This window comes from Centruroides sculpturatus, unplaced genomic scaffold, assembly GCF_000671375.1.
Source record: "Centruroides sculpturatus isolate CEXI.00-Female unplaced genomic scaffold, Cexi_2.0 scaffold686, whole genome shotgun sequence".
Taxonomy (NCBI): Eukaryota; Metazoa; Arthropoda; class Arachnida; order Scorpiones; family Buthidae; genus Centruroides; species Centruroides sculpturatus.
The window spans coordinates 181,798-205,351 of record NW_019384905.1 but is presented as its reverse complement, the minus strand read 5'-3'; the positions used below and the strand labels follow the sequence as shown (position 1 = coordinate 205,351).

General features: G+C 30.2%; 1 protein-coding gene across 1 annotated transcript in view; it reads left to right on the top strand.

Moving 5' to 3' along the window:
- Positions 1–23,554, top strand: part of LOC111631552 (dynein heavy chain 10, axonemal-like) — a gene marked incomplete at its 3' end in the record, with an annotated part of 405,219 nt that overhangs the window by 202,502 nt on the left and 179,163 nt on the right. Inside the window, exons 29-34 of the mRNA XM_023375809.1 lie at positions 560–716; positions 9,468–9,701; positions 15,938–16,060; positions 17,499–17,732; positions 21,692–21,982; positions 22,375–22,491. Coding sequence (XP_023231577.1) covers positions 560–716; positions 9,468–9,701; positions 15,938–16,060; positions 17,499–17,732; positions 21,692–21,982; positions 22,375–22,491 — 1,156 coding nt within the window. The remainder of the gene's footprint in view (positions 1–559; positions 717–9,467; positions 9,702–15,937; positions 16,061–17,498; positions 17,733–21,691; positions 21,983–22,374; positions 22,492–23,554) is intronic.

Below are 23,554 nucleotides of genomic sequence, written 5' to 3'. Positions count from 1 at the left end.
ATCTCTCTACACACCAGTAAATATAAATAAAATACTCCTCAAATTTTTTAACCAGAGTGCTTCTATTTTTAGAATCGCGAACGTTTTCGTCACCCCTCCTGCGCTCTTCTTCAGGCTTTATCGAATAGGCCGTTACTGTTCAAATAAACATTTGATATGAATTTCTTCTGAACACTATCATGTGAAATCATTCTGTAGTTGTATTGCACATGCTCCGTAATCATCTCTTTAAATGCTGTTATCCATCAAAATCTGCCATGCTACAGATAGGGCCATTTGAATAGTAACGGCCTATTTGATAAAGCCTGAAGAAGAATCCAGAGGGGCGACGAAAACATTCGTGATTCTAAAAATAGAAGCACTCTGGTTAAAAGGTTTGAGGAGTATTTTATATATATGTTTTATTGAAGACAACCAGAAATTATTTTAAATTTTTATAATATGAAAATATTTTTAAACAATATTTTTATTTATATACATTAATAACTTAATTATCCATAAGTATTATATAAATGCTTAAAAATTAAAATTAACTTTTATTATAATAAATATTTTTTAGACATTGGATAGAATTAATGAAGATGACTGGTATTACTTTTGATTTAAACTATGCAAAATTTAACCTTGGAAATTTGTTTTCATTGAATTTATTATGTTATGAAGACAATATAAAAGAAATAGTTGAGAATGCAAAGAAGGAATTAAACATTGAAAAGGTTGTTGAAATTTAATTTTGTTTTAAAATTATTATTAGAGATTTTCACAAACTGAAACAGCATCATTTTTGTTTGCATTAAATAGTTACTGAAAATTTAGAAATTAAAAGTCCTGCTTCAACATTAATAATTCTTAATATTAATACAAAATTTGTTTTATATTCCATTCATAGTATTTTTAAAATTTCTATAAAGTAAAAAATAATTTTATATCTATGAAATAACCTATCATTATTTAGTTATAACAATTAGTTAGTAGACCATTAGTTAAAACATTCATGACATTCTATCAATTCCCTTCAAATTCTGTACACATTTTATGTTTACCTATAATTTAGCCTGAATGTAGTTAGGTTTTGCTAGTATTCCATATATCAGTAATAAAATTATCTACTAAACTGCCGAACGATCGCCTAAATATCTGGCTATTATATGGCTAATTAAATGATCAGAATAAAGTAATTTGTCATTAGAGGTAGGCGTTAGGCGCCATCTCTTAAGTAAATTAATAATTAAAATTAAATAAATAAATTATTAAATTAATTTTAGAATTTTCTGGAATAAAAGAACTGGCCCGGGACGGGGCTTGAACCCGCAACCTCCGCTTGCCGTGCGGTGCGCTTGCCAGTTACGCCACCCAGAGCAAGTCTTCGCTTCCAGAAATATATTAGATTAGATATAACCTTACTTGGTTAAATACATTAAATACATCACTGACTGGGGATGACTTCATCGCCCACGACCCCAATGGCACTCAGCCAGCTAACGTAACACCCGGCGAGGTATATATATATAAATAACAACATTCAAAGCCCGAATAGTATATCTACTAAACTGCCGAACGATCGCCTAAATATCTGGCTATTATATGGCTAATTAAATGATCAGAATAAAGTAATTTGTCATTAGAGGTAGGCGTTAGGTGCCATCTCTTAAGTAAANTCGTGGGCGATGAAGTTGTCCCCAGTCAGTGATGTATTTAACCAAGTAAGGTTATATCTAATCTAATATATTTCTGAAAGAGAAGACTTGCTTGGGGTCCGGGTGGCGTAACTGGCAAGTGCACCACACGGCAAGCGGAGGTTGCGGGTTCAAGCCCCGTCCCGGGTTAGTTCTTTTATTCCAGAAAATTCTAAAATTAATTTAATGATTTATTTATTTAATTTTAATAAAATTATCACAAAAACAGTACTGTTTTTATTTGTGAAATTCTGTGTTGTTTGGAAAATACATGTAAAGAAATAATGCAATTAATTCTGGTAAATATAGGAGAATGAAATCAAAAGATAACACAACATGATATCTGAAATGCTAGGTTATTTTTGCTATGAAGTTGTTCAGATAGTCAATTAAGATAAATAAATATTTTTTAATTATAAATTTTAATATAGTATAAATATATTTTGCAAATTTTATATTAAAATAATAATAATTATGTAGCTGTGTTATTTATTCTAGAGACTGGTTTTTTACAAAATTTAAAGGTGCTTTCATTGTTGCTTGTAGACTAACTATTTTCTTTATGTAAGTTTATTTATTTATTTTTTTTGTAGTTTCTTAGTTTTTCTGCTTGAATAAATATATAAGTATGACATTACCACCAAAAAAATTTTTGAGCATTGGAGTGGATTGCATGTAAAATGAGAGAGTGGCAGAAAAGGCTTGTGTATGATATTTTTCAAACAACTTAAAAGTATGTTCACTTGGAATGGTTGTGGGATTAGTTTTAGAAAGTTGTGAAGACCAAGAGAGTTTGAAGTAAGATTTTCCAACTGAATAGTCAGGATAAAGTTTTAGAATGATATATTCAATATAAAAATTGGGGGTAAATCCAATAGGAACTGTGGACATAATAAAGAAACATTGGGACATGACTTTGTCTGATTGCCATACAAGAAGGACTTGACCCAATATATCAATTGGGTTTTGTTTGAGGGGATAAAGTGGAGTTGTGCAGATCATCTTATCAGAAAGAAACATCTTATCTTATCTTATCTTAACATCTTATCTTATCTTATCTTAACATCTTATCTTATCTTATCTTAACATATTATCTTATCTTAGATCATCTTATCAGAAAGAAACATATTATAGGAAAAGTCCTAATAACAAACATCCTGTATAACGAACCAACTTAATTAATGAACTTTTCTTCAGGTCCTGACCATTTTCTATTTATTTATATGCATTTTTCATCTTCTATAAAGTAGTTTTGCTGATCCAATGGAAAATCATCTTAACTAGTGAATCAACCAAGTGTGAGAAAAGATCTATCAAGTGATCTTTTTTCCTTTGCTAATTACACATTTCAGTGTATTACTATTCTTGTATTTTCATTTTTGCATTTAGTCACGTGAGACAAATGCCATTAGATGTTCAATAATCTCAACACAAATTGCACAATTTCTACTTCACGTGTTGTCCTCCATCTTGGCATTTGAAACACTTGATTGACAGTGACTAAAGACCAGTTTTCATTTACAGAGAGGACAATTTATGTTTCTTTATCAAATTACATATTCATTCCACTAAATTTTGACGTACTATAGTGATTATCACACACTATTTATCCACTGGTAAGTACTGTGCAAATGTTATGTATGGAAAATTGCTCAATATTAACCAATTCATAAATTTGAATTCTGAAATTTTAATGCATACAGTTTTGAGGATTTTCTTTTTTACAATATCTTAGGTACAATGGCAGATAACAAACAAAAATGAAAACAACTTTCCATTATGCAGAAGCTGCAAATTTTGAAAGCAGTTGATACAGAGGAAAAGAAACTTGATCTTGTATTAAAATATGGGATTTCAAAATCAAGCCTGTCAAAAATACTTTCACAATGTGAAAAAAATTGAAAAAAATGCAATGTTAATAGGACCACATCAACTTAGAGGATGATCATACACAAATGATGAGCTTGACAAAAATCTTTTTGATTAGTTGATGGAAGCAAAAAACAATTCTGTTCCTGTCATTGATCCAATAATGCAACAAAAAGCACAAGAAGCAGAAACACTAGGAATGAATGATTTCAAGGTGTTGGATGGTTATGGAAGTTTAAGAAGAGATGGAATCTGACATCACTAAAGACAGCTGGAGAAGCAGATGGAGTGGACCCTGAAGTAGAAAATGATTGGACTTCAAAACTGCCAGAATTAGCATACAGTTATGAAGCAAGAAACATTTTTAATGCTGATGAGGCAGGACTATTTTTCAATATGCTCCCTGATAGAACACTAGTGTGAGAATACGGACGAGGGTCCAGGCCCTCTAATCGTCAGATCAGTTAGACCTGCTCACTTTGTCACTGGATGGCTTAATTTTTCTCAGAACCCGAGTGGTAAGATTCTGTGTGGGTTTGTGCATAAGAACAAATACCAGACTACGAAGGTTATATAATAAAAATTTGATAATTTAATTATAGAAGAATAAAATAACAAATACAAATAATAGAACAACAAAACATAAAACATCTGTCCAACTTAATACTAATAGGGACATTCCTATATAGAAGTTGATAATTTGATTAGAATTAACAATAACACTAGCAAACAATAATACAGATGTAGACTATGGAAAGACAGGAGTTATATCCTATCGCGAGACTAGGATCTATCTTAGATTTAACCCGAGAGAGAGAGAGAAGTTTACAATAAATTTTACCTCGTTGTTCATGTTGGGATCTTGTACCTTATAGATTCTCTTCCTGTAGAGTGGAGTTGGGAGGACAGGTTTAGTCGTTGGGGGAGTACTTTCTATGGCATGTTCGACTTCTATTGAACTGCCTCTCTATGGCAAGGTCCTGGGGAACTGCCCAGAGCATCTGAAAACCTGCCTCTTTATCCCTCTTTTCTGCACCATCATGATTATCCGAAATGATGTGTCATTCGATTAGATGGAGTGCAAAATTCTAAGATACGAGGCGTGGAGAAAGGAAGCAAAATATCCTCATTTCTTGTAAAAGCGCTACGTGACAGAGCGGTTTTACAGGATGTAAAGTTTATAACCTTATTAGGTTATGTTTTATTAATTATTCCAAATTTTATCATTCTTTTTATATAGTTGAGTGAAATTAAAGCAGAGTATTTATTACATTAAAATTTTTATACTAATTATCTCAAGAACACCGTCAGATTGTCACACTAGCACTTAAAGGGAAAACTTGCCATGGTGGAAAGTGCAGCAAAGAACACTTAAAAGTACTTTTTTTGTGCAAACAGTGATGGATCTGAAAAACTTTTACCACTTATGATAGATAAATATGCCAAGCCAAGATGCTTCAAAAATGTAAAACATATGCTGTGTACTTACAATGTTAAGTCACAGATGACAGCCTCACTTTTCAGGGAGTGGCTATTAGCACTTGATTCTAAAATACTGACCATGGACAGAAGATTCCTGCTGTTCATTGACTGTTGCAAGGCCCATAAAATGGATTATTTGAAAGTTAAAAACATTAAAGTGATCTTCCTTCTGCCATACTGTACCAGCTAGCTTCAGCCAATGGATCAAGGTGTAATCCCCTTAGTGAAGAACCATTACAGATGACAGCTTGTTCAGCATATGATTTGTTTCAAATGGAAGATGGAAATAAACTGGCAGTAGTAAAATGGAACATTTTACAGACTATGCAGCAATTATGTTCAATTTGGAATAGCATTGAAGTAGCCACTATTAAAAATTGTTTCAAAAAAGCTGGTTTTTCAGTTCAAGACAGATTTAATGAAAATTATGAAAGCATTAATGATGACTTTATCATGACTGGACAGAAGTAACCAGCATGTTATGTTTGGAAAATATGACATTTGATGATTTTGTTCAAATTGATGAAGTTGTGTTATATCATCAGAAGATAACAGTGAAATGGCTGAACATGGAGCTGCATTATCTCAAGTTGAAGATACTATGGAAGAGGAAAATGAGGTGGCTCTGCCAGTAAAGCTACTGAAAAGGTCTGAGATAAATGCTGCCCTTAATACATTAGACATGCTCATTCAAGCATCAAAAGAAGCAGATAAAGACATAAAAATATTTTTTGAAATAGAATCAGTGCACTTAAATTACTTAAAAAGCAAGAAAGGCAAGCAAATATTACTGAGTTTTTTGAGAAGAGTTCATAATACTGTATACAACAGTCAGATCATATATCTAAAACTTCATAGCTTTCCTTCACATAATTTTATATACATTGTAGCATGTTTGATTATGTTTAAAATATTTTCTTTTGTTTCTGTTTTTTAAATTTTGTATATTGTATATGTTTATTTAACTTAAATTTTATGTATATTCTGCAATATTCTATTTATTTAGAATTGTCAGAAATAAAATTTCTGACAATTCTAAATAAAGATCATCCTAATTAACAAACCACTGAGAATTTGGATCCTTGAAATTCATTAATTAGGACTTTTTCTGTAGTTGATTTTTTAAAAGTATTCTTTTGTGATGTCTAGCCTATCCTCTTCAGATCCATCTTACCTTACTATTCTTCTTCCTTTCTTCTTTCTTTCCCTTATGTGTGATGTCCTTATCTAAGATAAGTATAAAAAGCTAAAGTATTATTAATCAAGAAAAATATGATATTTAGTTTTCTAAATTTATGAAGTATTTCTTGATTAATAAATATTATAATCTGATCCATAATTTATAAGATTTAAAGTATTATTGTCAGTATTAACTATTTGTACACCATTACCCATACACATCAATAATTATTGGAATGTAACTGGAACTAAAAAAGATTTGTAGAGCAGAGTTTGGATGCTTGGAATTTAATCATATGTATGCCATAGAATATCAAGATAGTCTGTAACATGACATATCAATTATTTTGTATGCATTCATATTGGTGAAAATATACGTGTATTGTATTTGATTAGATTCTTAGTGTTTCTTTATGTGAAGTAATTTTCTTTTTAGCAAACAAAAATAAGGAACAATTTTTGAAATGTATCTCATTCATTGAGCAGTGTTTTTGTATTAAATTTCATAATCTGGCTGTAGTAATTACATTAAAATAAAAAGTTGTTTATTATATGATCAAGTTTTTGCCTATGTAGTGAGAAGTAATACATTGAATTCCTCTGTATCATTGACTGAAAGGCTCCCTGATATCATTCTCAGTTAGGTATGTTATTGTTGCAATAGTCAGTTTTATGACATTTATTCTTGTAACAAAAGCTTATTTTTTGCCAAAAGTCCTATGTGAGTTATCTTGTAGTTTGACATTAATACCATTAAACTGAATTTATTGACTTATTATACAGTATTATTTGTTTATGTATTTAAATAAAGTTATAAATATTTGTGAGGTTCCAGACAGAATCTGAATCTCTCATTAAATATACAAAAATTTGATTCATTTAAGAAAATAATGCGTTACAAAAAAATAGATCTGTCATGAAGATATAAAATAAACAGTATGGTCAACTTCATGAGATCATGGGTTGATGCAAACTAATGGGTTGGAATGTTTAGAATGTCAATTGGGAAAATTGATCTTTGACTCTCCTAGCTCGTAGATATGACAACATTTGGAAATAAATGAGGAAATGTAGCATTCCTTTAAAAGAAAAACTATTGTGTTGTAATAAAGATATTAAAAAATTTTTAGATGTCAGAAAAGAAAATATCATTATGTGAGATACGAGCAAAAGTTTCAAATGTGAAGCTCTGGAAGTGGGTCGAAATTCGTGCACAAAAAATGTTTTTAATTTCGTATGAAAAAAAAATTTAATAATAATAATTACTATTTTATATTGTAAAAAGAAACCATCAAATGCAAAATGAATATTTTATGTCCATATAAAGATGTATCTGTAGAAATTTCTGAGAAAAAATAAATTTCTCAGAATGAAACAATAGATGAATTTGAGTGCTTAGATCGAATTGTCAGTTGATGTTGACTCACCCGCGATCTGGGCTTCGATCTCGTTACAATTCATAATGGGGAAGGGGACCAATTAGAGAGTGGAGATAGATCAGCATCGACCTATCGGAATGTTTGATCTGGGACCCAGAAAAAACTTATAAAAACCACGCAAAAAAGGATGTGACTTTCTTGGTTCTTAGTTCGGTGTGCTTTGCTCCTGGATTTTTCCTGCAGTTCAACAACGGAAACTTGGTAGTCATTCCGGAAGAAGTTTTCGCCATCCTGTCCTGGCAAGTTTTACCAAGTGTATCCTGCTACGAGAATCACCCCTTCAAGTTGTGCTGTGCACCTGGAGCCTATGTTTTCTTCATCATCTTCGCCAGAAAAAGAGAAGATCATCGAAACAATTGAACTTTATTTGCAAACTGATTCACTCTTCGGATAGGCCTTATGCTGAAGTAAAACAGTAGCTATAAGTGAAATTTTTATATTTAATAAACAGTGTGCGATGGAGGACCAGTCTCAATAAGTTTTTCCACTCCCACGCTACAGTGCTGACCGCTTGATTGTCGTGACACTTTCTCCCCAATCGGCAGACCTCACACAAAGTTCATTCAACACTTGCAGATAAAGTCAAACAAAGATGTCAAATTGATTAATGGAGAATGATCTTTCCTGTGCCTGATCTAGTCATCTAATCTCACTCGGAAACAGGAAAGGGACCAATCAGGAGGTGGAGAGAGAAAATCAGGAAAATCAAATTAAGAATTTTGAGGATAAATCCTTTAAAAACCCCAAAATTCAAGGACAAAATGTGGTTGATTCTCCCTTGCTCAACCTGTTTCTCCTCTATGTCAGTTTTTTTCTCGTCTTGGACTTTATCTTCATCACTTCATCTTCATTCTGCCAAACTACATCTCACCTCCAGCCAGTCTACCCCAGAGATGTCTGATCACCAATTGAAACTCCATCTGATCATTGATCAAAACTCTAACACATTGTTATTGGATAACCAATGAACTATAGACTGAACTTAAACATTTGTTTCAGTCATATAGAAGTTTTCAACTAGCATTATATAAGCATTATCTTCCAAATAAATAACTTTGAATTTTAAAGGTGCCTTTATCTCAATGTTGAAAACCACACCCATATTACACTCACATTTCTTGTTCATCTTGACAAGAAGATGGATTAACCTTTTCCTTCCTCTCTGTTGGCAATCTTACATATTTAATAAAACTTATGTAATAGTTTTTGTTTTAAGAAGCCAAACACTAATTCAAGTGATTTATTTTATTTAGGGATATGAATTCTTTGTCCATTTTCAGTCTCTTTTACTTTTATTATAATATTTTAAGATTTATCCCTAAATAAAAGAGATTATTTGAGTTGGAGTATGGCTTTCCAAAAGAAAAACTATTACACAAATTTTATTAAACATAAAAAAGGAAGTGACTGAAAAAAAGATAAAGGAAGTTATAAATATTTATAGTTTCTATTTCCTTATTTTATTTTGCATTATTATCTACTTAAACTTTTTATTACGTACATAATTGTATGTTTGTTTATATAACTTGATCAATAAGTAAGATATTTAATATTTAAAAATGAAATTGAATCATTTTACAGAATGTGCAAACAAAAGAATTGTAAAATTGTTTAAAAAGAATGTAGAATTTTTAGTTTTAATTTTTTGTAATATTTTCCTAAGCATAATATTAATGATGATGAGAAATATGTTTCTAAATGCACTTAGATTTTGAAGTTAATTAAAGAATTGACTTTAAAATGAGGTTTTTTAATTTTTAGTATTTGTTTTATAATTTTACATTTACTGAAAATCTTATTTTTCAATATTTAATTTTTCTAGGAAGTACAAGAAATAAAACAGTTATGGGATCAAATGAATTTTCAAATAAAAAGATATTTTAAAGGAACAGAAGATAGAGGACATATTCTGATGGGAGTTGATAAAATTCTACAAGCATTAGATGATAATGCAATAAGTTTACAAATGATGTCTTCTTCAAGATTTGTAGGTCCATTTTTATCAATTGTTCAAGAATGGGAAAATATTTTGTCTCATATAAGTGAGGTTTTGGAGGTAATATTCAGAAAAATTTATTATTAATTTATATTTTAAATTGTTTTAAATACTTTTTAGATATTAATTATTGAAATTATAATTAGAAACTTAAATTTGAATATTTGCAATTTAATAACATTTAAAATATGAGTAAATTGTTGAACTATTTTATTTTGTCAAATAAAATGACATTACAATATTTAGTTTCTATGAATTTCCTGATATTATAATTTTTACACAAGATTCATTGATAATTGAAAAATTTTGATGTTAAAAAAACTATTTATATGTTAAGAATATTAAGTAATAAATTTGATGTAAACAAAATTAATAAAAATTTTGTTTCTTCTACTTTTAAATTTAAAATTTGATAACTGAACATTAATTAGAACCATTGTAATAATAACAAAACAAACTGCTAAAGTTGAGATTACCAAAAATATTTAATTAGAAATGTTTTGATCTTGATTTACTTTATCTTCAGCTACATTTACATTATCTTGATTCATATTATCTTTAGTTGTGATACTGGCAATTAGAATATGCTAAAGAGGAGCCATAAAGTGCTTCCTTTAAGCGAAAATATAAAAATTCTTGACATAATAAGGAAAGAAAAAAGCAAAGAAAAGAAAAGAAAAAAGAAATTTCTTACTACAGTAGAGCGTCGATTTTCCGAAAGTCAATCATCCGAAACGTCAATCATCCGTAAGAATTCCAGTCGGCAGATTTAAATTTTCACCAGTGCTGTGGCGCTTCAATCTTTGGCTATGTCTTGGGCTATTCAAATATTTTACGTTTTTGATACTAAATTAACATCTAAAGTATAATTTTTTATTGTTTTTATATTTTTCAATATATTTATTTTGTTTGTACAAAATAAAAAAATAATTTTTAACGATACAATAGTCTTTGTTAGGCTTAACATCGACGAAATTCAACGCAAAGCGACACGCAACGGATAAAAATTTTAACATCGGATACGTTAAACTATTTTTTCGTACATAAATCGGTTATCCGAAATATCAGTTATACGAACAACCCCAGTCTCCAATTGATTCGGAAAATCGACGCTCTACTGTATGTTTAATTCATAAATTAATCATAACACAGGTATGTATAAACAGGAAAATTTTAATATTGTAATTCCTTTAGCATGAGACCAGTTAGATGGGAATTATATATATAATGTGATGAACTTATCCTGCTTAGTAAGGGGACATGAATTGACAATATCACTATATACATTCACTGTTCCTCCCTCATGGGTTAACTGCTATCAAGTTCCCACCTCCAGGCCTTTCAATCTATACACTAATTTACATGTAAATAATGTGTTAAATGAATCTTGGTTTCAATCAATTTTCTCTCCTTCTCCCCTTTTTCCTGTTAGGGAGCTGATTCTAAAGCACTGTTCTTAAGAGAGTCTAACCCTTTCAATATATATATGAATACATATATATCTTAGAGTATTTTGATACTGTGGGGACCAGGGGCTGTCAAAAGTTAGTTTATGTTAGATTGGGGTAGGGTCCTGCCACCAGGTGTGTTTTATCAGACACACCGCCGATTCAGTCAAAACCCAATAGTTAAGGCGCGAGGGTAAGAGTCACTCTGAAGTTCGGGAATGAGCCTCTCAAGAGGATGAATGCAAAGTCAAATACAAATAACAAGCATTTATTATCAAAAATTAAGTTCATAACATTCTTAAAATCCGATTCAAGAAATCTGCCTATTTCTATCTATAAAATGAGGGGGCTGCCTAACAGGGGTTATCCGAACTACAACATACCAGGAAAAAGAGAGCATCTTCTCTTGTAAGTCCAGTCAGTCTCCTGATCTAGTTCTTTCTTTCCTTTTGCTTGGTCTTTCACTGATGTCTGCCGGTAAATGGCATTCGCTTCTAGACGAAATTTTTTTGCGATTATGGCAGGATGGGTCCACTCAAGTCTACTGTTGATGTCTGCCATTGATGCCTTCCTTGTATGGGATGGTTCATTGAGAGTCTGAAGAGGCCGGTGTTTTCTACCGTTGTCTGCCGAGGAGCTCTCTCGGTGCCTGGATTTGTGCCTCTTTTATACGCTTTTCAGAGCAGGAGAGTTATGATATGGCTTACTATTGTATTGGTTTGACTTTTGAGCTGAGTCATTACATAAGCAAAACTGTTTTAACTAGTTTCTTGACTTTATATGGTGATAGTGCCGAACTATATGGATGTCATCACTGACAAATCCCATCATTATTCATCGCTTGTTTTGGTTACTGTTGTGCCTTGAAACGATGTTCAATAAAGAATTGACTTTAAAATGAGGTTTTTTAATTTTTAGTATTTGTTTTATAATTTTACATTTACTGAAAATCTTATTTTTCAATATTTAATTTTTCTAGGAAGTACAAGAAATAAAACAGTTATGGGATCAAATGAATTTTCAAATAAAAAGATATTTTAAAGGAACAGAAGATAGAGGACATATTCTGATGGGAGTTGATAAAATTCTACAAGCATTAGATGATAATGCAATAAGTTTACAAATGATGTCTTCTTCAAGATTTGTAGGTCCATTTTTATCAATTGTTCAAGAATGGGAAAATATTTTGTCTCATATAAGTGAGGTTTTGGAGGTAATATTCAGAAAAATTTATTATTAATTTATATTTTAAATTGTTTTAAATACTTTTTAGATATTAATTATTGAAATTATAATTAGAAACTTAAATTTGAATATTTGCAATTTAATAACATTTAAAATATGAGTAAATTGTTGAACTATTTTATTTTGTCAAATAAAATGACATTACAATATTTAGTTTCTATGAATTTCCTGATATTATAATTTTTACACAAGATTCATTGATAATTGAAAAATTTTGATGTTAAAAAAACTATTTATATGTTAAGAATATTAAGTAATAAATTTGATGTAAACAAAATTAATAAAAATTTTGTTTCTTCTACTTTTAAATTTAAAATTTGATAACTGAACATTAATTAGAACCATTGTAATAATAACAAAACAAACTGCTAAAGTTGAGATTACCAAAAATATTTAATTAGAAATGTTTTGATCTTGATTTACTTTATCTTCAGCTACATTTACATTATCTTGATTCATATTATCTTTAGTTGTGATACTGGCAATTAGAATATGCTAAAGAGGAGCCATAAAGTGCTTCCTTTAAGCGAAAATATAAAAATTCTTGACATAATAAGGAAAGAAAAAAGCAAAGAAAAGAAAAGAAAAAAGAAATTTCTTACTACAGTAGAGCGTCGATTTTCCGAAAGTCAATCATCCGAAACGTCAATCATCCGTAAGAATTCCAGTCGGCAGATTTAAATTTTCACCAGTGCTGTGGCGCTTCAATCTTTGGCTATGTCTTGGGCTATTCAAATATTTTACGTTTTTGATACTAAATTAACATCTAAAGTATAATTTTTTATTGTTTTTATATTTTTCAATATATTTATTTTGTTTGTACAAAATAAAAAAATAATTTTTAACGATACAATAGTCTTTGTTAGGCTTAACATCGACGAAATTCAACGCAAAGCGACACGCAACGGATAAAAATTTTAACATCGGATACGTTAAACTATTTTTTCGTACATAAATCGGTTATCCGAAATATCAGTTATACGAACAACCCCAGTCTCCAATTGATTCGGAAAATCGACGCTCTACTGTATGTTTAATTCATAAATTAATCATAACACAGGTATGTATAAACAGGAAAATTTTAATATTGTAATTCCTTTAGCATGAGACCAGTTAGATGGGAATTATATATATAATGTGATGAACTTATCCTGCTTAGTAAGGGGACATGAATTGACAATATCACTATATACATTCACTGTTCCTCCCTCATGGGTTAACTGCTATCAAGTTCCCACCTCCAGGCCTTTCAATCTATACACTAATTTACATGTAAATAATGTGTTAAATGAATCTTGGTTTCAATCAATTTTCTCTCCTTCTCCCCTTTTTCCTGTTAGGGAGCTGATTCTAAAGCACTGTTCTTAAGAGAGTCTAACCCTTTCAATATATATATGAATACATATATATCTTAGAGTATTTTGATACTGTGGGGACCAGGGGCTGTCAAAAGTTAGTTTATGTTAGATTGGGGTAGGGTCCTGCCACCAGGTGTGTTTTATCAGACACACCGCCGATTCAGTCAAAACCCAATAGTTAAGGCGCGAGGGTAAGAGTCACTCTGAAGTTCGGGAATGAGCCTCTCAAGAGGATGAATGCAAAGTCAAATACAAATAACAAGCATTTATTATCAAAAATTAAGTTCATAACATTCTTAAAATCCGATTCAAGAAATCTGCCTATTTCTATCTATAAAATGAGGGGGCTGCCTAACAGGGGTTATCCGAACTACAACATACCAGGAAAAAGAGAGCATCTTCTCTTGTAAGTCCAGTCAGTCTCCTGATCTAGTTCTTTCTTTCCTTTTGCTTGGTCTTTCACTGATGTCTGCCGGTAAATGGCATTCGCTTCTAGACGAAATTTTTTTGCGATTATGGCAGGATGGGTCCACTCAAGTCTACTGTTGATGTCTGCCATTGATGCCTTCCTTGTATGGGATGGTTCATTGAGAGTCTGAAGAGGCCGGTGTTTTCTACCGTTGTCTGCCGAGGAGCTCTCTCGGTGCCTGGATTTGTGCCTCTTTTATACGCTTTTCAGAGCAGGAGAGTTATGATATGGCTTACTATTGTATTGGTTTGACTTTTGAGCTGAGTCATTACATAAGCAAAACTGTTTTAACTAGTTTCTTGACTTTATATGGTGATAGTGCCGAACTATATGGATGTCATCACTGACAAATCCCATCATTATTCATCGCTTGTTTTGGTTACTGTTGTGCCTTGAAACGATGTTCAATCTCTGCTATGATCGGGGGGCATAAAGTGGTGTTTTCCCACTTTCTTTAAGTTTTATTCTCTTACAAATTTATTTAATTACTTAATTGTCTTCTCATCCTTTTCCTCGCATGTTGTGAGATTTATTGCCATTAATTAATATTCTAAGTTGTTTCTCTAAATCTTTCTAAAAGTTGATATTATTGGAAATTTCTGTAGGGAAGTCCCTAGAATCGGAAAAATAGACAAATTTCCTCCTACACTTCGATCCATGTATAAACAATCTCGGTATCTTCAAGATGTGGGTTCAAAAGAAAAAGGATATAAAATAATTACAATGTTTAAATACAATAAAATCTCTAACTAATTAATTAAAGTGACAACAAAGTGGCTAAACTAAGATTATTACAGATAACGTAAATACGTAAATAACAAATTCACAAATACATACACACACACACACACACACACACACACACATATATATATATATACAACAAATTTTGATGGGGGGATTATTATCCTGGGTCTTCACAATACCCAGGATAATAAGCCCTTTGTCCTTTTCCTGCATGTGCTTACCTTTCATTCTTTAATGATCTCCTTCACCCACTTAGTGATAATGTCTGATGAGATGAAGTCCAACAAGAGAAAAGTTTGCCGTCACACCAATTCTCTCATTTTTATACCTTCATAGACATCACCTTTTTCTTTTCACCAATTGGCACTTTCCAAAAATGGTCCAGTTGAATTTATTCAGATATGTACAGTACCTGAAAAGGTAAGACCATTATTGCCTCCAGCATTAAGTATGAATGAGACATTGTAAAAACCATGGCAAGAACAATACAATAAACATTCAAACATGGGATGGATGTACCATTATATATATATATAATGGTACATCCATATATATCCATATATATATAGTTTGGTACTACACTATCTGTGGTTTCAGGTATCCATTCAAGGGATCTTGGAACATATCTCCTGTGGATAAGGATGCTACTGTATAATAACTTTAATATATTAAAGATTTTCAACAGATTTTTAGGAATACAAGTATAACAAAATTTTGAATTTAACAAGATAAGAATGATGATAAAATAGAACACATAAATTAAATCAAATATTTTGTTCTCATAAATATTGTAAGCACTCTTTATAACAAATATTTCATCTCATAAGTGGGGAAGAGAGATTCAAGAAAACAGCTTGTATTAAAATTTCTTATATTGAGTATGAATAAGTGTTGTTTGTATTTAGTGAAAAGTTTATGTCTATTGATAAATTCAGTTACTTTCTACTTTTAATTTACCAGAATAAATTCAAAAGATGTGGATATCAATTAAAGAAACAAATTTATTTTATTGAAATTCATTTTTGTTAGATATGGATAATGGTACAGAAGAAATGGATTTATTTAGAAGGTATATTTAATGAAAGTGATATAGTGATTAGATTACATGAACAAACAGAAAAGTTTCAAAAGATTAATTCAAGTTTCCAAAAGGTAATTTATTTACTTACAGAAATTCTGAATTTACAACATAATTACTAAAATTTTAATTATTTTGCTAATAATTGTTATTTATATAAAGAAAACTAATTATAAATGTTAATGGAAATTAAAATTTATTTACATAAAAAAAGTTTATCTTAAAACTTCTCCAGTTATTTAAGGTAGTAGCATCACTGCCTCAATATTAATAAAGTTAGTTAGTTGTTTTTTTTTCTTGGCATGTTAAATTGTTTCAGTTTTATCATAGTATAATGGCTTCTCCCGTAGGGGTGAATTTGTGAGTGCAACTTAAAATTGGTGTATAACCTGTCCATCATATGACCCACATATTGTTTCAAATTGTCTTTTAAACACAGATAACTTGTGGGTTATATGCAGAAAAAATGCAGTACATAAATAATTCAACATAACTCATTGGAATGAATTTGAATACTGTACAAAATATCTTTGATAAATTTTATAAATTAAATTACTTTAAGCATTTTAACTAATATTGAAAACGAAAAAAAGAACACTATCATTTATATAAGTTTTTTTTTTATTTCTCTATACTAAACATTTTTCAAGTCATCCAGCTCATCATCAGATACAACAAATTATTGAGTGCTAATAGCAGAATGTGTAGAGGTTATCATGCATGCAAACTTTTCCCTGCTAATTACCTGCCAATGGCATAGACAGATACAGGGTTCTGTAACGAGTCATCCATCTGTCTCTGGATGGTGGACAAAGATGCCATTGCATTTGTTTGTGTTTGTACATGAACAGACCATCATCTCTCCTAGAAGTCTACAGTATATGGGGAATTTAGAGCCTATTCATTATATATGTATGTGTGTCTCAGGGCTTCCACACCTTGTCACAGTTGGGTCAGAACAGCCCAGATGGTGGGCAATTTGGCAAAACATTCTGCTTCCCTCAGCTTCAAGATGTGGTCTTTGTCAAACTTCAGCTAAAAGTAATGTCTGACTGTATTGTACAGTCAAACATATAATGCTGAAAGTTCTCTGAAAATTCTGAGCATGGCACTTTTGAGCTGTTTTATAGGATACTGGAGTAATGATTTTGGGGAACTACCTAGTGTGCAATTGGACCATGACTGCAATAATTTACATACTGTTTGAGACTTAGCTCTATGCAGAGTTTTGCAGTAATTGGACAATTTTATCTGGGTGCATGACTTTTTTATCAATGAGCATGTATTAAATTATAGGTGCTAAAGATGGTTCAGTTGCAAAGATGAAAATAGTTTTACCACATATTATTTATTTTTCTATTGAAAAAACTAAATAATGATATATAGTAAGCACTGTTCCTATTCAATGTTAACTAAAGATATTTTATTGTTTATAAAAGTAATGATGAATAATTTTAAGTTTAGTTGTAGTGTTTATTTAATTCACTATTTTAATTCTTTTTTTATTATTAGATAATGCATGACACTTCAAAACAACCAAATATAAAGATTGCTTGTCATGTTTCAAATCGTTATGAAGAATTACAAGAAATATTTAATGGACTCAACGAATGTCAGAATTCATTAAATAATTTTTTACATGAAAAACGAAATGCATTTCCACGATTTTTTTTCCTTGCAGATGATGAATTACTTTCAGTTTTAGGTTCAGCTGATTCTAAAGTCTTTCAAGAACATTTAATAAAGGTAAACTTTTCACTATGCAAATATCTAACAATAAAAAACTAGAATAATTTCATAATTGAAATACATCACAAATATATTATTACAATAAAAAATTAATGTTTGGATGCTACATGTAGGAATAGTGATAGAAATATAGAGAACTAGAAATGACAATAATCTCCCAGCATTCAGCTAAATATCCAGCCGTCTTTGAACCGTCTTATGGATAGAACGATAATGTTTTGGCCTTCGTAATGTCTTTTTGTCCTTTTCATGCCATCACCAACTGTCATCTCCTCTTACTTTTGTCACTCACATGTTCTGCCACATTACCTTGCAACTCCTCGTCTATTGTCTCAACGGTGTCAGAATGTCACTCATCTGACCCCCACATGTCTCTCTCTCTTGTTCTCCTCGTCTCCCCTGCAACCCCTTGTTTATTGTCTTAATGGTTTAGGAATGTTGCTCATCTAAACCCCACATACATAATATTTATTTGATATATTTATGTTATTTATAAAATTTAAAAATGCGCAAAAGGAAAAATATGTTTTTCTATATTAACATAACTATTTTGGACAGTAGAACATAGCATCAATTTTCAGTGTTAGAAACTAAGGAGTAAATTTTAGGTTAAATTTTGGTACTTCTTTCACTCTGATATATTTTAATTTTTTTGTTTGTTAAATTATACAGAATTGTCATCAAAAAGCACAAAATTTTTTAATTTTTGGTTTTAAAATGATTCTTATTTAACTACTAATAACAAATAAAAATCAACAGAAATGAAATTGGGATGATGCCTCTAACACTTGTTACATTTATTTAATGTGTCCTCCACCATTCTGAATGTGGCACATAAAATTATAGACAGCATGTTTTAATTGATCAGAACTGATTAATTAAATTCAACTGATTTGAAAATAAAAAGATGAAGGAATGCCAAGTGATCAATTAATTACACTACATAGTGTTTAAGCAACAAATAAGAATTATGACATGTTTCAGATTGTCAAAAAAAGTTTATCATTGATTGATTACTTCAAATCAACTAATGATCTTAGGCCAGAGGTATGTTATGCTTGCCAAAAATGGCATATTGGGAGAAATCATATGGCACGTAATGTATCATATGATCTCAGTTTATCACTTATCTTTTTCAATTATCCTTTTGATTTATCACCTGATCATTCTTTTTACTATCAGCTTCTTTACATTTATTCTAACTAAAGAATATTCATTTCATTTCATTGAATATCATTATTTGAAGTTTAAAAGTTTAGCATGCATAAACATTTTTAAAGATAAGTATGTTTACTACACAGGCAGGTTTGTCATCTTTGAACTAAACAATATTTTATAAATTCATTTTTTAAGATAGCACATCATAAGTGGTAATCACAAGGGTTTAACTTGTGATTACCACTTATGATCTGAATTTTAAATGTGGAGGCCATTTGATTGCTAGATTTTTCTGATAAGGTTATTACCAAATGTTTCACTTAATAACATTGTTACAGGCCAATAGCTTTGTCATGTCAAAGTGATATGTCCAATCTTTTCCTTTGTATCAAGTTCTAGAATTACAAAATTGTTCAACAATTCTGTATACTTTTTTCTGTAATTGTTACTATTTTAAGCAATTTGTTTTACTCTTTTTTAAAGAAATAGAGGCCAATGAGAAATTGTAAGTTTACACCATATTGCCAAGATATTTTGAAGTAGCTATCAACAAAGGCATATGAATTTTCAGATATCAAAATAACTTAATTATGGGTATTAATAGTTCCATGGAGGTAAAAATGCACTTTTTCAGATGAAAGGAATGTTAATTCAGCCATAATCATCACTGAATATTGAAAAGCAGATGTTTGCAAACTCAATTCTGCTTTCATAATCATGTGATGATTATGATGATTTTTTTTCTTGATAGATTCTAAGGACTTTATTTGCATTAAATCTATTTTGATAGGTGCAAATAGTAAGTTTGATCCTTTCCTGAAAAAAGTCATTTTTTTAGCTTAAATGCATTTGCACTCTAACATTTTTAATACCAGGCCTAATATGCATATATAACATTTCCCAAAAATTTGCATACATTTTCATTTCTTTAGCATTAGATAGATATTTATACTTTTTAATATTTAAACATTTTGTGTTATTTTATGACCAACCTGTACTAAATATTTAACTTAAGATATTATACTCATTTTTCAGCTAATTATTTAACTGATTATATTTTGGTAGAAAAAGCAATTTTTATTTACTGTGTATGATAAGATTCAAATATATTTAATTCAAACTTGTTTATTATTTTACTTACATTTAGTATATTATTTTGATTTAAACATTTCTTATTTGAAGATTTTTATATATGTCATATATATAAGCTAATTTTATTTTCATAATTAATTTAAATGTTATAGAAAATATATTTGATTAAGTACTGTACACTACTCAAAAGTGAAATTGCAACACCACAAAGGAATGCATGTAGCCACAGAGATGACAGAAATATACAAATGATTAAAAGAACAAAGTTATACAACAGACACCTGTTTATTCAGCAATGAATATAACTTCCCATAGGCAGCTATACAGGCTGCTATACAGCAAAGCATACTATCAATGAGGCAATTAATGGTTACCTGAGGTATTTCTTGTCAAGCTTTGACATGCATGTCATCTACAGTATGTGGTGTGGTTTCTGATGCACCTCAGATGGGATGAGGTCTCAGGGGTATTTGATGGAAGAGAGATCTGGTGAGGCTGTCGACCAGGAAAGGATGTGAATTCTGTTCAGGCTGGTGAGAATTTGCCATGTGATCTGTGGTATGGCATTGTCTTGTTGGAACAACTGTGACAGGAAGCCTGCATCAGTGGCTGAACCACAGGCCCCCACAATTTGTGTGATGTACTGGTTTGCTCTCAGAGCACTGGAAATGTGCACCAGATTGGTTGCTGATTGAACATGATGCCTCCCCAAAGCATGATGCTTGGTGTGGGCTGGTATGATGTTTAGCAAACAGGGATAGCACATAGTGTTTCCTAGGATACCTCCACATACCCTGTCCACAGCTGTCATTCCTCCACAAACAGAAATGGGATTCATCTGTATATAATACCTAATGCCATTCAGTGGTCCAATTGTAATGATGACAACACCATGCCAGGCATGCAGCCTTGTGTTGAACAGTTAATGGCACCCCTGTTGCTGATTGCCTTGTTGCTTGATTGCCATGTGTTGAATCAATTAATAAAGTAAAAAAAAATTTATTGATCTTGGGGAGGTCTTATACTTTCTCACCTTTACACAGTCTACACATGTTCTACTTTTTAGGCACAGTTGCTACATGATGCAAAGAGTTGCAATCAAATATTACCAGAAATGGCAATTCCTTTTTAGTACATTGGTTTCTTGGGATTTTAGTTCTCCTTGGGTAGTTTTTTTTTGCATTAGTGTCTTCTTAGATAGCTTAGTTCTCCTGAGATAAGTTATTTCTCCATCTTTGCTCAGGCACATCACATAGGTATCCTTTAGCAATAGCATGGAAATACCTTTCTGGATATACCTTTCAATATGAATTACTGATGATTCGACAACAATGATAATGACTATGATGACCTCCCTTTCAGGTCATGATCTTTCCTCTTTGTAGACTCAGGTTTTGTGAATCTTAGCCAATCTGGCTTTGATTTAATGACTTACTTTTACTACAGGAAGGCACTCAATGTTTATTCAAACCATGAGGATGTTGATATTTTTTGATACTTTTGATGGCAACCTTTTTTGGCAGGGTTATAATTATGTCATGGTAGAATTAAAAATCCAGATCTTATAATTTCAATTTTATATGAAAATTTTGAATACATTATAGTTTTTTAAAATGGCATTTGTCTGAAAAATATTAAAGTTTAGATTAATGATTAATCAATCAGATTTATTTATTTATTGATATTATTTTTATCTTAATTTCTAGATGTTTGACAGTATACATAAATTGAAAATACAAGCTGAACAAACTGGAACTGATACAATTGAAAAAACTGTTACTGCATTAATTTCAAAAGAAAATGAAATAGTCGAATTTAGGAAATCTATACAAATTACTAACAAGGTTGAACAATGGATTAATAATTTATTAAATGAAACACGATTATCTATTAAATTCTTAATAAAAAGAGCTATTTATGAATATGGGAAAATGCTTAAATGTAACATTAAATGGCTGTTTGATTATCAAGGAATGATATGCATTACAGCTAAGCAGGTAAAGTAAAAAAAATTATAGTATAATAAATTATATCAGTAAAATAATATTTTAATTTATGTATAAAATAGCTTTGAGAATGTTATGAGAATTAAAAGTTAATATATAAAGTTAGATAGATATTTTTAAAATATTTAGAAAGTCTGAAAATTTTGCAGAATACAATTATAATCTGAAAGTATTGTATCAGAGATAAAAAAAAAAAATCAGCTACTTTACATAAATTTAATTTTATAAATATTATAAAAGTTTAATTTGATCTAGAAACTGAAATGATGAAATTATAGAGATATTTATATAATTTTAATTACACTATAATTATAAATAAATTGCAAATATTATTGAAACATCTTTTATTTTATTAATTTATAATCAATTCAATTTTACTAAAGATTTGGTGGACTGCTGCTATTGAACATATTTTTGAAGAAACTAAAAATGATAAAAAGTTAGAAATGAAAAATTTTTCAGAAAATCTTCATAAAGAAATTAATGATATTATTTCACAGGTAAGTAGACTTTTGAAAACAAAAATTTTATACAATGAAAATTTTTTGTTTTTAATAATTGTTATAACATATTGATTGTTGGCTTTTACATTGTAAATAAAGTAAGGTGATGTAGAATTATAAAATGATGAATACTTTAATAAATTCGAATTAAAGGAAATTATATTTAATTAAACAAACAAAATACACATATAAGCAACTACATATTTCAGCACATTGATGGGGGTACAAAAAAGCCATTCATAAAATCAACAAGATTATATTACTACAGAACAGAGTAGAATGCAAACCTTAAATCAACCTACCAAATAAATATTTAATATTAACAAATGAAACCTGCAATGCCATTTGTTAATATTATTGTTAATAATTCATAATGTTGTAAATGTCATTTTTTCTTCAAATATTTTTTATTGAAGAAATGAATTCTAAATGCAATGCTTTCTGCTGGAAAGAAAATATTGTGGTGATAGTGACACTGTAATGGCTATATCTTGAAGTTGAATTTATATGCAAATCATAACATTTTAAGCACCAAAATGCAAGTCACGTGACTTTTGGTACTTAAAACATTACGGCTTATGTTTTCATCATTTTGTTATTCCAGAGAATTTGTAACCTAGTGAGTTTTTTACTATTTTATTGTAAAATTGAAACAAATTCCTTCAAAACTTGAAGGAATTCAGTCAATATCCAGTCTAATACCCTATTCACACTGTACATTTTAAGCGGGATTAAGGTTTAAGCAGAATTAAGTTAAGTCACATTGCCAAAAACAAGATTAACTACTTGTTCACACTAGGTAATTAAAGCAAATTATTCGCTTAGCCCTCAAGCAGGTGTACTCAATATACATTTTAAATAAAATTAAACTTTTGCTTATTTTTGATAAATCATCATAAAGTAATTTATAGTTAGAAATTTAAAATATAAATAACTTATTTAAAATGCATAAGACATTAGTTAGGTATTATTAACATTTATTATCAGTGATGATGTTGTCGTTGGCAGCACAATTCTCTCAATGTTTATATCACTTTAGTGACAGAACTGAGATAAGAAT